General features: G+C 37.3%; 1 protein-coding gene across 1 annotated transcript in view; it reads left to right on the top strand.

Annotated features, from left to right (window-relative positions):
• Window positions 1–24,561, top strand: part of ABI3BP (ABI family member 3 binding protein) — a 520,855-nt gene that overhangs the window by 382,423 nt on the left and 113,871 nt on the right. Inside the window, exons 38-44 of the mRNA XM_082245218.1 lie at window positions 2,822–2,911; window positions 4,973–5,062; window positions 5,969–6,055; window positions 10,602–10,712; window positions 19,005–19,073; window positions 20,289–20,498; window positions 24,292–24,400. Of these exons, the coding sequence (XP_082101344.1) occupies window positions 2,822–2,911; window positions 4,973–5,062; window positions 5,969–6,055; window positions 10,602–10,712; window positions 19,005–19,073; window positions 20,289–20,498; window positions 24,292–24,400 (766 nt within the window). The remainder of the gene's footprint in view (window positions 1–2,821; window positions 2,912–4,972; window positions 5,063–5,968; window positions 6,056–10,601; window positions 10,713–19,004; window positions 19,074–20,288; window positions 20,499–24,291; window positions 24,401–24,561) is intronic.

Below are 24,561 nucleotides of genomic sequence, written 5' to 3'. Positions count from 1 at the left end.
TCAACCTGTGTTACAAGATAGAAGTATATATACATAGTAGATGGATTTAAGCAAATGAAAAGAGGACTAAAATGAAAAGAGTGTGCCTTTCCCAAGACAGGAAAATAAAGACTTATATTTATACTGTATCTACATTTCTATCAATTCTAACTTGTGAATAAGAATATCACTTGATGTACTTGGATCTGAAACATCCAAAATCCATGCAGTTTTCCTAAATTCCATTCAAAATGGAGCAAGTTAGAAAAATCAGTCTAGATGAAACAATAAACCTCAGGCTTAGCATGAGGGTTATGTAATTTTCCAGCATGCAGTTATAAAAAATGATATCTATTTCTAAGTATACCTAAAAATTAAATTGTCTAATTACAGGGAAAAAAAATTGGTTGCACCCCAAAAATAAAAAAAATCAGCTTTGTTTAAAACCTTATTGTTCCCAAGAAAAGCAAAAGGTTTCCCCACCTGGGATCTCCCTCTTTTTTCCTGTGGTCCTGCTGGGGAGCATGAGGCTTGAGAGTTGCTTCTCCTTTTGTGGTTTGAATGATGTTGTAATGTTGGCACATCTTTATCTTGGATATTTTTATCTCGCAGTGATTTATTATCTGACAATTAAGCATTTAGATGCTGACCTAAAGGAAAAAAAATTGTGATGTTGTTGAATCCCCTTTTTGAAAAACACAAGTGACCTGGTTGTTAAGTTGATCCAATATTTAAGTGAATGGATCCAATAGAGTCAATGACCTGGATCAGATGTATAGATCAGGAATTCTGACCTTTCTTTGGCTTCACTGGCTGCATGCCTGCTCTCTGTCAGTGACTTAGAAGGCATACCAGAGACAGCAAGGTAACTGGTATTTTTAGAAAGAGGTGGAACTCCATTTTTCTTCTTTCAATCACCTGTTTTTGTGTTTTTTATACTGGGCATTTTAAATAACAAAACTAGCTAAGAAAAATACAGGTGCATCTCATAAAAATTAGAATATCAGCAAAAAGTGAATGTATTTCAGTAATTCAATTTAAAAAAAGAAACTTATTTTATTTTATATAGATGCGTTACACACAGAGTGATATATTTCAAGCATTTCTTTCTTTTAGCTTTGATGATTATGGCTTACAAACCCAAAATTCAGTATCTCAGAAAGTGATGATTTGGGGAGTGATGTCATCTGCTAGTGTTGGTCCACTGTGTTTTATCAAGCCCAAAGTCAACGCAGATCTGTATTAGGAAATTCTAGAGCACTTCATGCTTCCCTCTGCTGACCAGCTTTATGGAGATGTTGATTTCAATTTCCAGCAGGACTTGGCACCTGCCCACACTGCCAAAACTACTGGTTTAATGATAATGGTATTACTGTGCTTGATTGGCTAGCAAATTCGCCTGACCTAAACACCATAGAGAATCTATGGGGTATTGTCAAGAGGAGGATGAGAGACACCAGACCGAACAATGCAGGCAAGCTAAAGGCCGCTATCAAAGCAACCTGGGCTTCCATAACAGTGCCACAGGCTTATTTCTTCCATGCCACGCCGCATTGATGCAGTAATTCATGCAAAAGTAGCCCTGACCAAGTATTGAGTGCATACTATTCTGTACATAGACATACTTTTCAGTAAGCCAACATTTCTGTATTACATTTTTTTTTTTTATTGGTCTTATGTAGTATTCTAATTTTCTGAGATACCGAATTTTGGGTTTTCACTAGCTGTAATCCATAATCATCAAAATGAAAAGAAAGAAATGCTTAAAATATATCACTCTGTGTGTAATACATCTATATAAAATATATGAGTTTCACTTTTTGAATTGAATTCCTGAAAAAAATTAACTTTTTGATGATATTCTAATTTTATGAGATGCACCTGTATATCAGTTCAGCCAAAAATCTGTTTGCTTTCCTTTCCATGAACTTAAAATTCAATTTGGAAACAATGATTTAACAGATTATTCTGAAAATTAAAACCAATGTTCCATTACGAAGGACTCCATATTTTTCCACCGCGTTGGGGTTGATTTACTAAAGGCAAATAGACTGTGCATTTTGCAAGTGCAGTTGCTCCAGAGCTTACTAAATGAAATGAAGCTTCACTTTACAAAGAACATCTGAAAACATGCAATAAAAAAACACACACAGCATTTTTGCTTGCACATGATTGGATGATTAAAGTCATCTGAGCTTGTCCTCATTTACTAAGCTCTGGAACAATTTGTCTTTAATATATTAACCCCATTGTGGGTTGTTCGTTTTTTTTTTTCTTAAAAGCATCTGAAAATCGTTGAAAGTAGTTGCAAAGAACTTCAACCATAGATCAGTTTTTTTATATTTTATTGAAATATCTATCAAAGGGACTGAAGAATTGGATTATAACTGTTGTTTAGTAATTTGTGAGAATAATCATTAGCCAGTTGTGAATGGTAACAAATCAGAATGCTGGAAATCGATATTTGTGTGAAGTGCACCCAGATAAACTGTAGATATATAGACTTATTCCGTAAGGCAGTGATAATAAGCAAAACTAAGCAATCTATAGCAAGCAGGTTTCTAAAATTAGATTGGTGCTATTGGGTATTTCACTGTACGTGTTGCTTTATTGAATAAGCCAGATTGTGTTGCTGGTGTGAGAGTCCAAAATGCTACTTGTAGCCAATATATTGTAGCCTAGTGTTACTGTGTTGCACATTATATGAGAGGAGGACTCTGTATAAAAATGTTTCTGATAATGGTATACTCTCCATTAAAGAACATATGGCATTGTCACGTATTTTGGGAAGACAGAACACAAGAATTGTGTATTAAAATTGGCATTATTTTATATTTCCTAGGTGGAAGAGTTTTAGATAATACAAAACTTCTTGGCGTGAGCAGAAATATTTCAATGGACCCAAACAACACTGGAAAAAGAACATTTTCAGGTATCTATCCTATTTGTAAACACATTAAACCCCTCATTTTTATATATTTTTAACACTGGATCACCTGGGAGAATGTGACGCGAATATTTATTGCAAATATGTATGACGTTTGATGAATCAAGTGTATAACAATAGCAATAGCAGCCCACCGGACTGCTACAGAACCTGATGGTGGGGAGCCTATCCTGCAGTAACCGTTCTGCAGACCATCCTTCAATAAAGGGAGCTGATCTGTTTCTAGATTCTTCTCCATTAGCATAAGTGATGTATTTTTTTAATTTGCCTTCTTTCTGAAACATATAAGTGTTAACCCTTTTAGGCGGTCAGTTTTGCAGAGGTAAGGGACTGGGATATATATACTTTTCCCTTTTAATCACTGGCCTGCACTATGCAAAATAAATTGAGATACTGTATGTCTGAGCTCAGGTACTAACTAGCTTCCATATATGCAACTCATGAGATACTAAAGAGTTTGCATATATTGCAATACATGTTAAGACTCACCAATTGCCTCAATGTGATCCTTTTCTAACCAGTTCCTACACTTCCTTGCAGATTGACAAATTCTTATTTGGAAATAAGCATACTCTTATTTAATTCACATAAAGTGCCAAATGTAGGGCAAAGAGACATAGCGGAAGGTGAGCTACAGACCAAATTCAGTGATGTATGTCCACGATGGGAGAAAACACAAACTTTATGGGTGGAAAACACCAGGAGGTAAAGATAGTAAGATAGTGAGTTTCCCAGATAACACCAAAATAAACACAATACAAGGGGTTACACCACAGAGAACATAATTATTTGCTCCTATTAAACAATAAACCAGCAACTTCAGGCATTCCTGCTCTTTTATTGTTACTCTGCACTATGCAGTAGAAATGGAGATATGTCTGTACTCAGGTCCTAAATGGCTTCCAAATATACAATACATGAGATACCAAAGAGCCGTAACCACATGTTAACCCATACAAATTCATAGCAAACTTTTGCTTTAAAAAACAGGCTTTATTAGTTTGCATATATTGCAGTACATGTTGCTCATCAAAGTGATCACTCTCTGGCCAGTTTCTACTCTTTACTGTAGATAGATTTAGGTGGTGTATATCACAATATTACAATTGTACAATTAAAATTCCAATCATGTTTTTGAGGGGCAATCATCATTTTTAGAAGACTACTAGTGCTACCTTGTAGTGGGAGTAGCTCAATTGTAATACTAACAAGTGTGCCGTGTGCAACCCCATGTATAAAATGTTCTTAAACATGTCAAAGCAACCCTGTGCTTTGTGCTTGCAGGGCAAAGTCACAGGTTTCCTTTTTTGACCCCCAACCCAGTAACATATACTCACTATTTTTTGCTCTCCAATCACTCTGTTCAGCTCTAAACTTAGAACTTCCACATATACAGGGACCTGTAATTCACACTTTTCCTCTCATGTGATAGCACTGATGCTTGGTGATTTGCCCAGCACTGTCACAAGAGGGTGTGGAAAAAGGCCCCATCCCTGCATAGGCTTAGGCTAGAATGGCTTGATTTTCTCACTCCCACCAGCTGGGTGGAAAAGTAGTGTGGAAAGAGGAAGGTAGGTATGTTCTGCTGGGGAGTGAGGAAATAAGGCATCATTTACATTTGTGGTTGAGGGGCTGTGAAACCCCATGGTTGTGCTGCTTTTTTACCGGCCCTTAACTGCCCCTCGACCACTCTCCCTGTAGCTGCTGAGCCAAAAACCATATCTCCTGTCACACTCAGCAAGGGGTTCAATCCATTCAAGGGAATAGAGCCACACTGCGATTGCTCAGCAACTATACACAATGCGTGCAGTTGTGGTGCGTTTGCCTGGTAATTAAGGGGTTAAAACAGTTGGTGAGGAGACAAAACAACACCTCCTCACCACCTGTCTATTGCTGTCTGAAGAGTGATTTGAGCGTAGGTTGTGCTTCAGACAGATGAGGCCTTAAGCTAAACTGTTGCTTTTCCCTGCATGAGCAAATCACAGGTTTGTTTAAATATAGCTTATTGTCTGAACTACTTATAATTTGATCTTGTTATCTCCATAGTTTCTTCACCACCTTTGCCCCCAGTAAAACCAACTACCATACGTAGAAGAAATCAGTATAACAATGTAACAGGGAGACCAAGAGTCACAGGTCTGTATGTTGTAAAGCTAGAGAGTTCCTAGCCATTTTGCCTATCGCTTTTAAACCAAATTTGTATCCATTTTTCATTTACCTGTGATCTATATTTCTCACTTACTTTTCATTCACTTTTTCATCCACTGATTTCATCATCTGTGTAATGCATTCCGTATTCATTCTATTAGAAAAAGTAGACAAAATGTCATTAGAAAAAAATCCTCAAATGAACTTTATTGAACAAATTGAAAACTTACTATGTGTAAAATATAGAAATACAATTAGGTGGCAGTCATTGAAAGTTTATGAGTACTCTTGCCATAACATAAACAGTGCATGTAATAAAGGCATTCTGATACTTTATTCTTTAATAGGTTTTGTGGAGTTGCAAAGGCCACAAAGGGTTGAGGGTCAGACATGACCTGGGGCCATAGCTGCCTCACTCAAAAAAAGAAATATAAATATATATCTATATATATATATATATAGAGAGAGAGAGAGAGAGAGAGAGAGAGAGAGAAAGAGAGCAAGATGGAGAAGTAGTTTAAATTGGATGTAAGGGTCCATTCAGACTAGCGCGACTTGTCAGGCGACTTGTCAGCTTGACAAGTCGCGCTCGGTCGCTCGCCATTGATTAGCACAGGACCCGTTCTAATAGGAGCGACACAAGTCGCTCCGACTTAGAAAAAGGGTCCTGTACTATTTTGAGGCGACCTGGAGGCGACTTGCATTGGCTTCAATTATATGAAGTCTGTGCAAGTCGCGCCGAAGTCTCCATGCACGCTGTGCACCGCGACATCACAGGTCGCCCCACAAAGTCGGATCACACCAGTCTGAATGGGCTGTAAATGTATAGGAAATAACTTGTGATTATTGATATTATTGTGATTGTTTTATAATTGTTTTGTTGTGTTTACACAGTATCTTCACCACCACTTCCTCCCGTGAAACCAACCACAATTCGCAGGAAACCACCTAATAATGTTACAGCCAGACCAATACCCGCAGGTATGTGCCTCTCCACCTTATACTGTTTATTTTATTGTCAGAATTCAAAATAAAAATGTTAGTGTTTTCTAATTTCTACTTCACACTTAATTAAAACTGCATCAGCCAAGAAACAAACAATTTGTTTCATCAGTGTAACGTTACCCATATGCATGCAGGTTATTTTTTATTTTCAGTTCTTCTCTGTTGATAACCCCAATTGAGGGTGACTTATGACTTACTACAGACTTTCCTGCCTGATCATTACCTACCTACCTACTAGGGTATTATTCAAGCAGAAAGGATGATGTAATTGTCCAAGGGACAAATCACTTCATGTGTCTGTCAGCCTATTTAGTTGAGTTCAGTTCAGTTCAGTTCATCTGCCTAGGAAGTCCATAAATGTCTGACTTGGTCATCACTGTGAATGGAAAATATTAATAATCAAGCCATACATTACCAAAATGTCACAGAAAACTTTGTCTTCAGGTGTTTGTCTAAGTGCATACCTAAGAGGACATGATACCTCATATTATCATAGGGTGTTGGTTATGAAAAGTGTGTTACCAAGAACATGTTTTGCGGCCCAAGTAACTAAGCACCCCTCTTTATTTTCCTGCGCAGCAGGAAAAAAAATTGGAAGCCTCTTGATTGCTATGGGCAAAAACAAATTATATTTATGTTTTTTTCATTTATAAGTCAAACAGTATTTTCAGTACAATTGTATCGTACTGTAAAGTTGGGGTAGAAGTTTCCTCAGCCTATTTTAAAATTAGCTTACCACTAAAATTGATATAATGGGTGATATGATTGCCTAACTTTAAAACCAACTGCATTGTGACAAAAATAATGCCCTAGTAGGACACATTTAAGTATTATTCCTTTAATCAAACTGTTTGAAAGGCTGATGCAGGATATAGGTGAGCACCAGACTAACACGCAATAACTTCCCAGAAGCTGTTCTGTTATCCTATAAACAATCCTATATACAATAAAGAAGTTAATAATGGCAAAATGCATCTTAAAATTCAATATCAATGCAGTATTATATGCACTTTGCATACATTAAAATGATAATATACTGGTGAACCAGGATAGAGTTTTATCGATCAAACTATGCCACAATACCATGTCACTATTAACTTACTTCAACTAGTGAATTTAGTGAAACTAGTAAATATTATAAACTCATGCTACATTCATACCTAAAATATAAGGTACACAATTGAGGTATGCTGTGTTAAGGCAAACTAATAATTTTGAACAGGCTCACAACAAACCTCAATGCACAAAAAAAAACACACATGCAACATTTTTGGCAATTCTGAGCACCAAAACACACAGTATGCACATCATGGTGCACTCTAGTACAGGATGCTGTGACAGCCACTGTATGTGTGCAAAGCGGTGCCACCACAACCATGCATTAACACGTGTTTAATGCACAATAAAACATGTACTACTGTAATGTGCAAGTGTAAAGCCAGTATTTTAATTTACCCAAATCTCACAATCAGAGATACTGGAATGAAAACAGATGTGCAAAAGGATTTTAGTATGATTTAAAAAATTAAAATATTTTAAAGATTTACTAAAGGAGTTAGGAGTGTTCATTTATTTGATTGTGTATATACTCACTTCTATTATGCAGTCAAGTTAAATTCATGTTTGCTTGCCTGCACATTGATTGAGTATTCAAAAGAAATTGGCTTTTTATATCATTGGATAATTTGAGTGAATATACACACGATTTATTGGGTGAAGATACTTAGCTTAATCATCTCAAAAATTATCCAAAAAAGTGAAGATCTGACTTTCTTGCCTACCCTGCAAAGAAGGGAATTTACTGTAAAAGTATAACTATAAAAAACCAGAGGTGTCACACTCTAATTGGTTGAGTGTGTAAATAATCATTTATTTTCTTTGTTAGCCATCTCAATAGAAATTAAATCCTCACTTTCAGATGCCAAATGCCATTACTGTCTTCTACGGTGCTGCTTTGCTCTGACTTGAGGATACCCAGTTGTATTGTGTTTAACTGTGGTTCTTTTTTTTTACCAAGACTTCCTTGTATATCAACATAGATGCATTATTTTAACTTGCTACTGCTGGCCATACACATAGGCGGGTGGGCTTTAATGCTGTTGTGGTGCTTACACAGGGTTTAGGCTCAACAATCAACAATGGGAGAGTGATAACAAGGTTAGTGCCAGTGGGTGTGGGGGGTGCCCAAGCTGTCAATGTTTCCTATTCAGGGCAATGTCGCTTTAGAGAACAATAGTACCAAAAATACTTCAGGGTCTCTTTAGAGAGCAATAGTACCAAAAAGACATAGGCTGCCATTGCTGCCATACAGCATACTTTAAAAATGATAGATTCCTGCCTCTAAAATTAATTGATGAATTTATGAATTATGAAAGATGGAACAAGTGTTCTGACTTCAGTGGCTGTGTGGCTTGTCCTTGGTCGATGAGCAACTCATAAATTATTAGAATTATAGGATTAGCAACTAGCATTTATAGAAGACATTCAGCAATGGCAGCCTACATATTTCTTTTAGAACAGATTATTTTCTGTTCTGATCTTTGTACCTTGTTTTTCGTTACCCCTTCCTTTCATCCTACATAACTTAAAATGACTTTATTGCGTTAGTAAATGTAAAAGTTTATCATCAGGCTCTTTCAACAGCCTGTGACAGTCATGCTTATTATATAATATGATATTTGAAATTATTATTAGCTTAGTTTCCTTCTCTGGTTATAATTCATGGTGTTATTTAGCTGGAAAAGATGAGGACATACTTAGATATTCCCCCGGGAATTTTTTTTCAAAATTTTGGGGTCTGGTTCATTTAGCTACAATAGTATTTAAGGCATGCTAAAATGACATGCATTAATATTGAGTCAGAGGCCACTTTAGTACAACTTAACTCCTTTGACCTGGCACCTCCCGGCCCTTAAAGGGGTTTAGGGAGGCGAGGCGGGGGGTTCATAATAATGTGACCGCTGTGATTGGCTGTCACAGTGTACCAGGGAGTACACGCTCTTGGCACAGGTGTATTGACACCAATGAACGCAAATATGTGGCCGTTCTGTGCAAAGGCCCACCTGCCAAGAGGCCGCATATTTGCATGCAGCCGGCACCAAGGGGTTAAAGCAGTATTTATCCCAAAAGCAAACATTTATTATATTGCAGCTTACCAATTCTTGGATGCGATGGGTGTTTTAAATTTATCTTTTTGGTTTTCTTTCTTTAATTTTAATCTGGTGATACAGCCAGCAAGTCTGTTGTTTTTTAAAAGCACAAGCTCTCCAGCAGAATGTATCAGTTTACATAGATGACACAAACCATTTAAACTGTTGAGCTTTTATTTATTCATGCAAAACCTTCATTCCAAGAGAAAAAAACAATTTGCTGTAACTGATTATAAAGTGTGAGCTGGAGTTTCGCTTCAATTTGTTAGTGTATCTAAATGTGCTAATACTTATTTAACACCCCCCCCCCCCCCAGACTGACAATGCTGCTGTCTGCCGTGCCTCCCCTACTCATTCCTCCAGAGTTGTGTCTCACTAATACAGTAGGAGTGGTACTGGCCAGATCGCCAGGTGAAAACACAGGAAAATAAGCCAAAGAAAAGAAAACGGAGGCAGCCACCACATCAAATGGGTTTAATACTGCTTTAAGCCTTCTTTATTGACAATATGTATTGTTGTCAGTTTTAAGAATTAGAGCCTATATCTTTTAATTATTAGGGATAAGGTATACCTGCAGATGATGTCCAGAAACATAGATCTAAGTAATCATAATAGACTATAATGTTTAGAAAAACATCCCCTAGTCCCAGGATAAATTTTTCATTAAATAAATACAAAAGTAATATATATATATATCTATATATATAGATATATATATATATATATATTTATATTTATATATTTACTTAAATGCAGACTTTACAGCATACAACAGCGTAGAGATATAATCACACAGAACAAGAGATAGGAGTTAGTTAGGCATGCTTGATTACAGTTTTAAGTTGAATTAATGTCCATACATGGATAAAATTCATATACTTCTACTTTTTAAATGGAAAGTATATGTGGAATTTGCAAAACTGTTTTTCATTAACAACTGGGTTATCCAACTGGGTTGTTTTTGCTTCTGGAAGTCACTACTACTAACCTCACTGTTAGCAATAATTGTGGCATCATCACTACCCAGCTTTGTGTGATTGATTTTTCTATGTCAAAGGTTCAGTCAGCCATAGTACTTATCCATTTCTTGAATTGGAGAGTTTGCTGAGCTATTATAAGGGAACCCCCCCCCCCCCCCTTGCTGTTGGAGGAAAGGGGAAAGGAGGGGAGGGGTAAGCCAGCAACTACTGCAGTGAGAGTTCTCCACAGGATATATCAATTTTTGGTGGACTGACCCTTACGCATTAGCTTATGTCATTTTACTTTAATTGCAGACATTTGAAAATCAGCTTTCATATGTGATAAAGACTTACATGTTTACTATATTGGGAAAATTTTATGGTGACTTAACAAGTGCCTGTTTCTTTAACAAGGATGTGTTCTGATATCACGTGCTCCTTCAGCTCCCAAGCTCAACTGTACAGTGGTATATATAAAACCACCAAAGGTGCGGCCAACCTTGCCCGCTACAGACGAAGACTTTGGTATGATAGATAGCTTTTGTGTGACCATAAGTTGTTAAAGAGGACCTTTTATCACCACCTTACTCCTATTGTGTATTTGTAACTTTCTAAAGAACCAGGGTGCTTATTGAATATGTTCTACCCCTTTGTGGTGTAGTAGTATAAAGGAATTAAAGTACAGGAAGCAACCAATTAACTCAAATATAGACTTTTTAAAAATAGGTAATTTTAGATGAAACTTGAAATCTTACAAAAATAAAAGGTTTAAATGATCAAAGGTCTGCTTTAAGGCTTTGGAAAATTAAATTTAGTACATAGATAATGGTTTATATGACATTTATTTAGCTTTTTTATACAAAAAGAAATTAAATAATCTTATAGCAGAAAACAAAGTATTTGCTAGAATATTCAACTATCCTATACATAACAGTTTTAGAAACCAGCAGTGTGCTTACTCATTGTTCTTTCAACATACTTTTGATACAAGCAAAACATTATTGCTAAGCAAATGGAATATAGCCCTGTTGAGAAGGGCTATATCACATTCAAGGACTATACACTGCTTGTTTGAGGTAATCATTACTAAGCAAAGTCCTTGCAAATGTTATGCCTCTTTGGACATAATTGAATGCATTGAAAATTGCATTCATAACACAGGGTACTTTTTTTTCTTTTTCCACTAACATAAATTCCCACTGCATTTCCACTACCAGGTACAGAGATGGCAGTAGTGGAGTGTTGTACCATGTTAGCCATCGATTAATGTAGAAAGTTTGCAGTTTAAGTGATGTTAGCCTTTGTTGGCTAACTTGAGTTATTAAAGATGCAATCTTTCAGTTTAACTCAGATATCTTCTTCAGGCTTAAAGAATAAGTTCACCTTTCCAGAAAAAATAATAAATGCAAATTTTTTTGCAGTAAAAAAATTAACATTTCATATTTTTTGTTGCAGGAGCCTGTAATGCATTGTACCAGTGATCTGCAGATCACTAATGCAATGCAGGTCTCCTGCAGACCTGTCAGTATATCTGCTTCCTCATACAAGGAAGCTGATGCATGCTGACAGGAGGAATAAATGAACTACCACAGCGCTCACAGCACCGTGGTAGTTTATTGAAAACTACAAGTCAACAGCCGCAAAGGCTGACGAACCTTGTAGTTTTCCAAAGAAGAAAGGGGGAATGTAGGTTGGAATACAACCCAACATGCCCCAAAAAGGGGAGTGGACTTTCAAAGGCACATAATGAGATGCATAACTCAAAATCTTTAAAAAAATATATAACCTTTATTGATTACACAATTAAAATATAGTAAGGGGTAACACAGAATCACCCATACTAGCTAGACATTACAATACAGAACACCAAGAAAAAGAAAATAATAGACTGAAAACAAAGCCATTAACATATAATATTTGTACATTCAATTTTGTATCTATTTGAAAAACTGGTTGAATTGTATATCAAGAACTATACTTGACAGTTAAAGAATATGTTTGATTAACAGGTCTACGCGTTTCACGATGTGCTTCGTCTGGACCTTTTTTAATCAGAGTAGCTTTTCTCTATTATATGTGCGGCGAACAATGGCTCCCGGGCAGGCACAGGGAATCAGCAGGAGGAAGAGTGCCTAGGACGGGCGTGAGAAGCTAGTAGGGTATATCCTAATGTGGGATCACAGAACAAAAGCCTGGTCTTTGGAGTTGTTTGTAGTAGTAGATAGCAGGTAGCTGGTTCAGGTGGGTATTGTGATAAATCACCTGTAAGTACGTTTACAGGAAGGAACAGGTTGAATCTCAAAAAGTGAATGGTATCCCATGCTCTCTAGTGACCTGTTGTTAATGGTCCTATGTGGTCCGGTGATTAGCCCTCAAATATCCTCATCCAAGGTTAGCCAGATATGTTCTGGCGGTATAGGTTAGGCCGCTGCCCTCCCAGCCTAAGTTGGTATCTGTCTCCAAGTGTGCTGCCACTAGTGAGCATGGGATACCATATACTTTTTGAGATTCAACCTGTTCCTTCCTGTAAATGTATTTACAAGTGATTTATCACAATACCCACCTGAACCAGCTACCTTCTATCTTCTACTACAAACAACTCCAAAGATCAGGCTTTTGTTCTGTGATCCCACATTTGGATATACCCTACTAGCTTCTCACGCCCGTCCTAGGCACTCTTCCTGCCGATTCCTTGTGCCTACCCAGGAGCCATTGTTCGCCTCACATATAATAGAGAAGAACTACTCTGATTAATAAAGGTCCTGAGGAAGCACATCGCGAAACGCGTAGACCTGCTAATCAAGCATATTCTTCAACTGTCAAGTATAGTTCTTGATCTAAAATTCAACCAGTTTTTCAAATAGATACAAAATTGAATGTACAAATATTATATATTTATTGCTCTGTTTTTAGTCTATTTTTTTCTTTTTCTTGGTGTTCTGTATTGCATTGTCTAGCTAGTAGGGGTGATTATGTGTTACCCCTTACAATATTTTAATTGTGTAATCAATAAAGGTTATATATTTTTTTTATAGATTTTGAGTTATGCATCTCATTATGTGCCTTTGAAAGTCCACTCTCCTTTTTGGGGCATGTTGGGTTGTATTCCAACCTACATTGCCCCTTTCTTCTTTTGACTCATTTGGATGATGGCACTAATTGGGTAGTTCACTTTCATTTCGACTTGTAGTTTTCCATTCACAGAGTGCTGTGAATGGGTGACACGGCTGGGTGGGCAGAGCCCTGCATAGCCACGTTTTTTTACTTTTTTTTGATAGCTAGCAGGTGGAGAAGAACCCCCACTAGCTGGCACAGTGAAGATCGGGGAGGAGCGGGGGCCTGTGCATTCATAACATGTTACGCCCCGAATATAGGTGTAACATGTAATATGCTATGAATTGTGAACGTTCCTTTAAGACAATTCTGAAAAATTATTCTGAGGCTCCAATATTTATCCACAGGTTTACAAAGAGGAGTAATAAAATATAAACATTTTTACACACTGTAGTGATAGAGGCTGTTGTAAGAGATAAGAGATCAGAGTTTAGAAGTGTTACTGAGGTAATTGACTTAAGCCAGGTACACAATATCAACTTGCTGGGTTGAACAAAATAAAATTGTGGAGCTCAGGCAGAACTTGCTTTACTATCCATTGTTAGTACAGCCATCTCCCCGCTGAGCTATTGTATTCTGGCAGGGGGACTGCCCTCCCCACCAGAACACACCGGTCAGCCAATGACTGCCAGAATTAATTGGATGCTGGTTTTCCAGCCTGCCAGTTCTACAGCAGCCAGTCGCCTTCTGTTGTACATGCTAGTGTACATTCGGGCTGAACGTCGGGCAGTTTCTGTTGAACTGGCCACTAGTGGCCAATATTCAGCCCATGTGTAACAGCCTTTAGAGATAAGGCACAATTCTAATCTCAAATAACAGGTTTTTTTGGATTTCAATAGAAACAATGAAATTCAACTGTTGTCGCCCTAAACATGTCAACTCAATAAGTCCTTTTTGAACTGATGTTTTTCTTTTAAAAAAAGAACAGAAGATGAATAGGTGAAAAAAACTGTATGTGCAAGAGGCAGAGAACAATAACATAGAAGACACAGAGAAAACAAAAGTGATCCATTTTTTTTCCATCACTTTTCTAATTAACATCTCTAATTGTGGACCATGGGGTTGATTTAATAAAAACAGATAGATTGCTTACTTTGCAAGGCAATTTTCCACAGAGCTTAGTGAATGTGATGACATTTCACTTTGCAAAAACCAATTACATCTAGCAAAATTAAAGAAAAAACATTTTACCTGCATATGATTGGATGATGGAAGTCAGCGCAGCTTTACCTTATCCACTAAGCTCTGATGACAATTTCCTTGCAATATGCAACTTCTTTTGCAAAGCCAATAGTCTGTTTGCCTTTAGTAAATCAACCTCTATGAGTACACTACTGAATCTAGAGGTGTTCTCTTTATTTTTCTAAAAAACAAAAATGTACAGATAATATTTTTTTTTTTTTAAAGAATACAGTTTTATTGAGTTTGTGGAACAAAAAAACAAGAAACAGAACAGGCATGTCTTCTATAACCATGTCAATGTAAAAGCAAACAGCTTACACATAGAACTTCAAATAAAAAAACACATTACCAAATATCGATGGAAGAAGTCAGGTATGGACTGGAGTCTGATAATGAACAAATACAAGGCCCAAGTGTCCACTTGAATCACAACAGGGGTAAAGGTACAATCAGAGTAGTGGAAGTAAAGCAGGTGTGTCTCAGACTTGACTCCAGGTTAGTGTATTTAAGTATAAGATTCCCTGCAGAACAGGTTCTACAAGAGCTTGAGACAATTTCAGTGTGGGGCCATATACAGGTTTCCTTGGTAAGAAAAGTAAAAATTGTTCAGTCTATTATTTTATATAGAAAACAGTCTGTTCTTTCATAAATATAATTTAGTGTAGAAGCAAATGTGCACTATTTCTACAGCTCTGTTTTCCACATGAGATTAAATTCTCTGTAGAATTCTTCAAGTTCCATTAAATATTCTGATCCAGGAATAAAAACAATGATTCAAAGAAATAGCAAAAAAAACTTATGAAAAGGACATTTGCCATTTAGACATGTTTTCATCCAGTAATAATAATGATCTCAGGCAGCTGGGTGTTCCTTTCAGTTTTATATTGGCAGACATATTACCTAGATTTTCTTCATTGCAGCCAGGCTCTGATCTGGGGAAATGAAAACACTTGTTATGAATAGGCATGTATGAAAAAAAAATGTTTGCAAAGTTGACTGAGAAGGAAAAAAGTACAATTTTAAACACATGTCATCCAAGGAAAATGGGAGGGAGATGGGGTGAAATGGGTGGCCAAGAGGAACCAAAAAGACCTCCTCCAAAAAAACTGACTAGATTTTTCTCTTAAAAAAGAAGGCATCTATCACAAATAAGGAGCTGTTGGGTTGATTTACTAAACCTGGAGAGTGCAAAATCTGGTGCAGCTCTGCACAGAAACCAATCAGCTTCCAGTTTTTTTGTCAAAGCTTAATTGAACAGGCAGAAGTTAGAAGTTGATTGGCTACCACCACAGAGCTGCACCAGGTTTTGCACTCTCCAGTTTTAGTAAATCAACCCCTGTGAGTCTGTTCCTCTTTAAAGTATAGTGGAATCATGCAAGTAACATCTTTACTTCTCAGTGTTCAGTGTTATCCAGATCCATTAATTGCTATCAAATATATTGGGTAAACTTGGAATATATGGAAACAATGGCTTCTGTGGAAGATGGCTTGAGGAACACTGAGCAGGACATGTACTCAACTTATAGTGAGGCGACAAAATGGATCCAGGGAGCCCCCATACACTGCTGTGAAGCACAGTATTTCATTCTTAAAAGAGGAGAAATCGGTGTGTCCTTATTTCCACCACAGATATAAAAATAGAAAAAAAAACTTTTTTGCTCATTTAAGGTAGTTGGGCAGAACTTTGGCGTTGATATCCTAATGGCAAAAAGCCTATGCACTTTGCAAGTGCAGTAGCACTCCTTTCCCCCACAACTAAGTGAATGTGGTGAAGCTCTGCTGATCATCCATCATCCAAACATGCGCAATCAAAATGCAGTTTTTTTAATTTTTCTTGCACCTGATTGGGTATTCTTTTCCAAGTGAAGCTTTGCCACATTCATTACGCTCTGGGGAAAATTACTGAAATTGCATTTTCAAAGTGCACAGTCTAATTGTCTTTAGTAATTAAACCCCTGGGTCATGTAAAATATGTTAATATAGTGACTTTTTTGCTTTCAGTTGCAGTGGCAATGTAGTACATATAGTGCTACCAATGTGTTGATTATAACCTGGTCTACAGCAGTGTTACTGTGGTGGCTATAGCCTGTTATTCAGTCCATGGATGCAGTCATGTAAATGTGATAGACATTCAATGCCTATAGCAATAATTCCCCAGCAGTGGTGGTTCAAATGTGATGTTCAGTCTTTGGGTATAATGGTGATGGTAATTTTCGGGCTTTAGTCATAACCACCAGCTGGCTGATATTTTAATTTTTTTGGCTGAAGCAATGGTGGTTAGTCCTTGCATCTTAGAAGTAGTTAAATCCTGGTAAGAATAATACATATTTCCTGGATCTAATGATGATCACTTCATGGATGTACTTTTGTAGCAGAGGCCATTTAATGGCTGTAACAATGATAAATCCCTAGGACATAGATAAGGTTTGAGGTATGTTCCTTCTTTTGAACAAGAGCACCTTCATGCAACATTACATGGAAGAAGAACAGAGGAACTAGAGCATTGATAAAGCATGCAAGTTGGTAAGTTACCTCTAGACACAGGGCGTTCATTCATTTGTGCTCAGTGATAAAAGTTTTGACTATTCACAGCAATCTGAAGCAAAATCTTTGTTGAGGCCCTACAGCTAAGCCAAGTAACATGCAAGAAATACTTGATTGACCACTGAATAAAAATATCTTTCCATCCGTGTATCCATGTAGATCCATGTACATGGGTTCACTCATTTCTATTGGGACAAATTACATAGGTTGCAGACGCAGTGATACAACTAAACATTTATAAATCATAGATCCAATATGTTCACAGTTGATCCAAGGAAGGCAAAAAACCCTGCAAAGCATGGTCCAATTTGCTCCAGCGGGGTAAAGAAAATGCCTCCCTGATCATAATCTCCTGATCACTCAAGGCAATCGGATATTTCCTGGATCAATAATCTTTGGTGTTAATGTTAATGTACATGTTAATATTCAGTTATATTATGTGCAGTTAGGAATGCATTCAGCTTTTTCTAAAAAAAAAACAATCAACTGAGCTGGCAAAAACTAGTTCCTGGGGGAAGAGGTAAGAGAACCTAAGCGCTGACCATATAACAGGGTGTAGTGCCTAGAGGGTGAGTGAGTGTAATAGAATCAAGATTCTAGCAGCCAATTTTCAGTAGTGTCACCACATACATATAGGCATAGAAAACACTGATTCTTTGTGCCAAATCCTCTCATTTGAGATTGTATGAACATTTTATGCATTTTTCATGCACAAGAACTTTTTTTCCACTTATTATCCGTTGTTACCCCCGTGTTTTTTTTGGAGTACTTTATGTTTTTATGTCATTTTTATGTTATTTTTTATCCACTTATCTTAGTTTTTCACAGTGCGTTTTTACTATTATTTCACCACCCATTTGTTTCTCCAATCAGAACATTTGACCTGATCAGTTTACAGCACAGTGCACCTTTATTCACTGTCACCTCTAATTGCTATTTCCCTTTTAGCTTTTAAGTGACTAGTGTTAGCCTCTATTCAGTCCACACTTTTTTCAAGTTGACCATCACTGTTTAAGCACAGTGCACTTGAAAGCTTCACCATTATCAGGTGTGATTGATTAAGCGCCAATTTATTTACACTGTTTTCTAGTTCCTGGGGGAGCCTATTCCACATTGTCACAATTCTTACTGGGAAGAAACCTTTACGTATGGGCGGGTAAACCTAATTTCCTCCAGACATAAAGAGTTCCCCTTTGTCCATTTTTAATGGCCCTAAACTGAATAACACTTCACCAAGTTCAATATATGGACCACTCATGTATTTATACATGGTGATCATATCAGCCTTAATTTGACTACTTATGTGTTTACACATGGTGTTCGTATGCCCCTTTATTGGACCACTTATGTATTTATACATGATGATCGTATCCCCCTTAACTGCCTTTTTTTAAGAGAGAATACATTCAAATATTCAAAAAAATCTATTTATGGCGCTCTTTGCTACTTCAAATTACTGTCTGAACACGCTTTCTGTGAAGTCCTATTTTCCTTTTTTAAAACTGACATAATAAATGGTAAGTACAGTTGTGTCTAGATGATCATATGTTACAGAAGAAAAAAAAATTTTCACACCAAATCAAAACTTCTAAGATGTTTAATGATTGGTATCCTGCTTTACAGTCAGATGTTAAAGGAGAAGGTAAAAGGCAGAAAGAAGCAGGATGCAAAGAATAACTTTTTTTGTATCTGTTTTATTTGTATTTTTTTAAGTATTACTTTTTGTATTCCAACAATACCTCTGCTGTTATTATTACTAGTAAATATTTAATAACTGTATATATATTTTTACTATTGGCTTAAAGCAGACTTAACATGTTAAAATGAACAATGCACAGTTTTATCACTGACCCCACAACAAAGCAATAGATTTTGCAAAGAAGGCCACCAATGGAAAAGTGCACTGCTTACTTCTAGACTTTAGGCCTGCTTTATCATGAACACAAGATAATTTAATTCTTGTTTGGTACATTTTAGTGGACCCGACTGTATTCAGTCCATCTCCAAAATCGGATATTGATGCACTGGGAAAACCCAGATTTACAGGTAAGTTATTCATACATATTCAGTAATATATCACAACAGATGTTTTGGTTGAATTATTTAGGTACTTTTTGCAAGATTTACAAATCTGTGGAATATGAATTCCAAGAATTAAGCAGAATGTGATATTCATTAAACGTTCCCTGTTGATTAAACAATAACTGTAATTTAAAAACATTTGCTATAAATTGCACTTGCAGAGGATTTTTATTGAATTTAATATTCACTGCTTTGGACTGTGCAAAATACTTCATAACATGGTATATAACTTCATAAAATTCATAGTAGAATTTTTAAAATAGAACTTTATAGGCAAAATAGGCAAAACTTATTTTTCCTTTTGGATAGAGTAAGGGAGGGTTATAACCGCTTTCAGATTTTTATCGTCATCTGTGTCCCATTGCGGAGATTTCCATCACTTCCTGTTCCATAGACAAACAGGAAGTGAGAGCAAATCCCTGCAAATTAAGGTAATTCCTTGGGGACCCCCAAGTCACCAAAACTAATGACTGTATTGGAAGATTTCCCCTCTATTACTTTTCAGAGGACAACCCAAAATATGAGATTTTCTTTTACTTTCACATTTAGTGGTAATGGTAAACAGGACAAACAGAGAGGGTGAATCTCCTTAACAGGGGCATAGACAGCAATAAAAACTAACAGGTGTTCTAATCCCTCTGAAATCTATTGAAAACTTTTTAGCTTCTGCTTTTGGTCTGTTAAATATAAAATTAAAGTGGTTTGTTATATTTGTTTATTAACTGCAAAATATACTTAGTCCTTGAAACTTTGATCCTGACAGAAATTCAGTGAGCTTGTCATTTCCTGTGCACTTTGCAATGCTGTTTTAAGCAGCTTATCAACCCTGTCCAGCTCTTTTCTGTGTGGGGTCTTTTCTATGTAGGGTCTTCGAATTGCACCTGCGATGCACTCATCATGGTTGCAGTGCTTTGTAGGCTTGAGTGCAAAAATGTAATAATTGCATATTTGTTTTATTTAAGTAAGGTAGGTGCAGTTATTGAACCTGTGGGTGCATTATGCATGTTAAAAACAGCATGTTTCAAGGTGTCAGCAGTCATTTAGAACTTGGTCATCAGTTCTGGATAGAATTGCCTATTAAGTATTATTTCTTACTATGTAATAAAGTAAAAAAAAAAAAAAAACAGCCCACATTACAAGTATTAATATTATTATTTTGTATTTGTTTTGTTCCTGCAGGACCACATGTAAAGTACATGAACAAAGACGACAATATACCCTGCTCCATCACAGAGTCTCTTAAACACTTCCCAGAAGAAGAGAGCACCAACCAGGACATCTCAGCTCCTCCCCAGAACCCTCCTAGTAATCTTACTATTGTGACTGTAGAGGGATGTTCGTCCTTTGTTATTTTGGACTGGGAAATGCCTAATAATGACACAGCTACTGGTTAGCATAATTTTTAAACCCTTTTTTTATGAGATAAAATTGAGTTGTCAAAAGTTAAACATTAGTCTTTCTGGGTGCATAATATTATATTAATATTATATGTAGCAAGGTTTCCAGGCCTATGGCCTGATGTGGGTCTGCCATTAGTACCGGTACTCTCTCCAGCCCATGTGAGCTGTGACCCTGGGTGTGACAACTGAAGCAGCGACAACTCCGGTATCTTTGTTTGTGGTTTTATTTGATTTAAAGGGGGTGGGAGAAGGGAATGAGTGGGATACTCCTTGAGGCTTGAACTAATTACATGTGGGACTTTACTCCTGAAAAAGGCCGTTGGTGCTTCCATGACGCCAGCCGGCGCCAGCCAATGCTCACTAACGCTGTAAATATCCTGTAGAACACAGAAGTGCTGAATCCTCGACTATTAGCCCAGAAGATTCAGGACTGAGAACTGTAGAACTCCTGACACTGTTGTGCTGTAGAAGTCACTGAAGAAGTTACTGTCCCCCGCTTTGACTTGCTTGAGGTAGTATGAAGTAGAACTCTGTATAGCTGTACTTGCAACTGACACACGCTGTACAGTTCAGGGCCCAACCGCAGGTGCCCCCTTTAACATGAACTCTTCAGGGTCCACTGACTATGTACCCCCTCTGTAGCTTCAAGGTCCTCAACCTAGGTACCCCTTTACAACTAGCTCCCTGAACCTCTTGCGGAGTGGTCCCCTCTAACTTCAGGCAGACCCCCAGGGGCAATCCTCAGTACTCACGACCTGTGTAGGCTTTCCTGGGACTGGACCCCTCTCTCTCTCCGCAGGCTTTTGGCACACCGGATCCCCTCAGCTCACTCAGCACGCTCTGGACACTCAGGCGACACCCCGAGACATCCAGCTTCCTCAGACAAGAGGAGAGACTGCCACACTCTCCTTCCTGGGACTCTGCTCCCGCCAAAGACAACGTGTCACGCACTTCCCCCAAACTTATACCCACTCCCAGAATCCTTTGCAGCATAATCTGCGTTCTGGGGTAGTTACAACCTTGGATGTGTCCCCTGATTGGGTTTCCTTCACTGCCCAATGAGAAGCCTCTCACAGAGCCAGTGAGGAGACTCCCCTCTCAGCAGACACACTTGGTAGCCATGACAACCTACCTGCACAAAAGAAAACATGGCTCTGCTGTTAGGCAGACAAAGCCCACTATATCTTTACCTAGCACCTACCTGTAGGGTGCTACATATATATTATAATAAAAAACTAGACCTTGAGCCAGCTACGTTAAAGCCCAGCGGAAGTCACCAAAATAGATATGCATTAATAAATACACTTTTTTCGTAGTCTTACCCTTCCTGTTTTAGCAGTTGTACAGAATGTCTAAAAAATGAACAGTCCAATAGGCACCAGAGTGAGACCAACTGCACCCAGTAATCAGTTATCGGTAACAGTTTGACACCCCTTCTCTTCATCTACAATACAAGTTTGTATTGTACAAGTTTGAGAAGACACAGAGAACAAGAAATGTATTTCCACTAAGACAAAAGGTATTACAATGCATTTCCAAGTAAAATTTCGCCACAAATCATAACATCCAGGGGACCAGCACTATAGACGAAAAGAAAATAAAAAGGTGAAAGACTTCAAGTGAGTTTTAATTAATTTTACCAGAGATGTGAAGTGACCTGGGGATGATATGGAAACTGAAGCGTAAAGTAACAAGATAGTTAGAGCATTTTTACCTTCTATTGTCACAGCTGGAAAATTTTCAAGAAACCTTGCCATCTAATAAAATGTCCTCATTCTTATACAGGGTGGGCCAAAAGTAGATATTTATTATGTACATTATACATTATTGTACATTATACATCATAATAGAGCCACCTCCTCCTTATTTTGCTTTGTCAGTACAGTTACCCTGACAACACCTTCCCACAGTATTGGATCAGAAGATGTAGCAGCCTTGAATGACCGTCACGTTCACCCAACCCAACACCTATGGACTTCTTCTTTAGGGTGTAGTAAAGGATAAGGTTTTTGAGAGGAAGCCCCGCACAGTGGATGGGTTTAAAGAGTTCATCTCACAAGCATTTAAGTACTGGATATTGTGTGTTACTGTGTGTCACAGTATCCAGGAATGTTGCAATGTTGGTGGAGAGCATTTCAAGCACCTAAGAGGCTATACAGTGTCACAGTGTACTTTTGGCCATATAGTTCACAATAATCAATAAATGAAAATGAAAAATAAAACAAAAATAATTAAAATAAAATACTATAATCTTCTAGATGAATGGGAATGAGATTGTCCTTTCCTGACATGACCCAAAATAGATATAGAGTTATATGATAGATCGAGTCTTTGACCTGCTCACCTGAGATTACCCTGGTACTGGGTACTCCTAGTAACACCTAAACTGGGTGCCTTCAAACTCTGTTTGCGTCATACTTTTGATACATTTTTGTTGTTCATGTGTAATCGTAAAGAGATAATAAAGGCTATTAAGAGATATTAAAACAATGTTATAGTTACCTGCTCTGTGCAGTGGTTTTGTACTCCTCCTCTTATTCGGTCCCCTGCTGGTGCTCTTAGCCCCTCCCCCTTGCTGAGTGCACCAATGGCAAGCCACTTGCTATGGGGGCACTCATGCATGCTGACTCCTGAGCCACCTCTGTGTGTCAATAAGACACACAGAACTTTTGCTCGCAATTGTAGACCTAAAAGCTTTCAATACACAGAATATACAAATATAAAAGAAAAGTCATTAAACAATCAGAAATGTATACCTATTATAAAATGTTATGATCTTATCAGTAATTCATTAGTTCTGTATTTCTCTGTACTAAAGGTATATAAATTGTTAGCATTTACATTGACTATCCCTATTGGATCAGCCAATTGTATTAGTCTTTTTGTGTTTCTGGGGGAAAATTTCTATATTGAGTGAGCACCTCATAACCTTTGCTGCTGCTGACCTACTGACCTTTGTTGCTGATCCTAGATATTGCCATTTTTTTAGGGGTAAATGCTTATCTCACTATTTCCCCTTTCTGTGGAGAGGGAGACACAGTTTAACTATAGAGGAGGATGACACGTAAAAAGTGAAATTTAAACAACACTAAAGTGCTAACATAATTTTCAAAGGCAAGCCAGATAATACAGTGATAGTACAGTGATAGTATATAGTTATGATAGCAAATTTATTCACCCAATAAAATTACTTTTTTTTTTTTTTGAAAACTTTTAAAAGCTAAGATAAAGAATGAATTTTTAGCATAAAGCAGAATGATGTTTGAAAGGTTTAAAAATGCATGAAACAACTTAGCATTTGTTCTATTTGGCTCAAGATGGAATTTTGAAACAGGACAACTTTCTTGCTATGAATTGTTATTGCCATTAATCAATTTGTGTTACTGTACATATTCTAATTCTAGCTAATGTCACAATTATTCCAATTATCTTTTCCAAAAGCCGAGGCATAGCCATGGGGATGATGGTGGGGGTGTGGAAGGGCATGCCTACTTTTTGTCTTTGTGAAAGTGCAAATCTGCATATCACATATTCAGGTCCTAAGGGATACTCTTAATTGAATTCAACAGCTGATCAATCTTAATTTTACTACTGATCGACCTATAGAAGGGGGGCTTTTATTCATGAGCATTGGATTTGCTCCTTTCACTTTTTTACTGAAAAATATTGCTACTGTAAAATACTGTGCCAAAGTTAATAATTAACAAATGTTATGCCCAAGATAACCCATGTGAGATAAATAAAGTCAAAGAAATGTTTTATTGTTTTTTATTCTATTTTAGAGTTTAAAGTTATTTCAACAGAAAATGGAGCACCTGAAGGAAAGAATCAGTCAATCATAACTACAAATCAGACATTTTCTACAATAGAAAACTTGAAAGAAGGCACCAAGTAAGTGACAATATTTCAATATGTGGTAGCACTGGTCAGGTTTTAATCATGGTTGTGTGGGTTGAGCTCCCATTTGTCAGTTCAACTGCAGTGGAGATGTATGGGTACCATGGTATAATCCTAATCTGCTCAACTCCTGCCAAAACCAAAGGAGGCACTAA

Source organism: Pelophylax lessonae, assembly GCF_965119305.1.
Source record: "Pelophylax lessonae genome assembly, chromosome: 2".
Lineage (NCBI taxonomy): Eukaryota > Metazoa > Chordata > Amphibia > Anura > Ranidae > Pelophylax > Pelophylax lessonae.
Note: the sequence above shows the minus strand (reverse complement) of the source record. Positions and strands in the feature narration are given on the sequence as shown.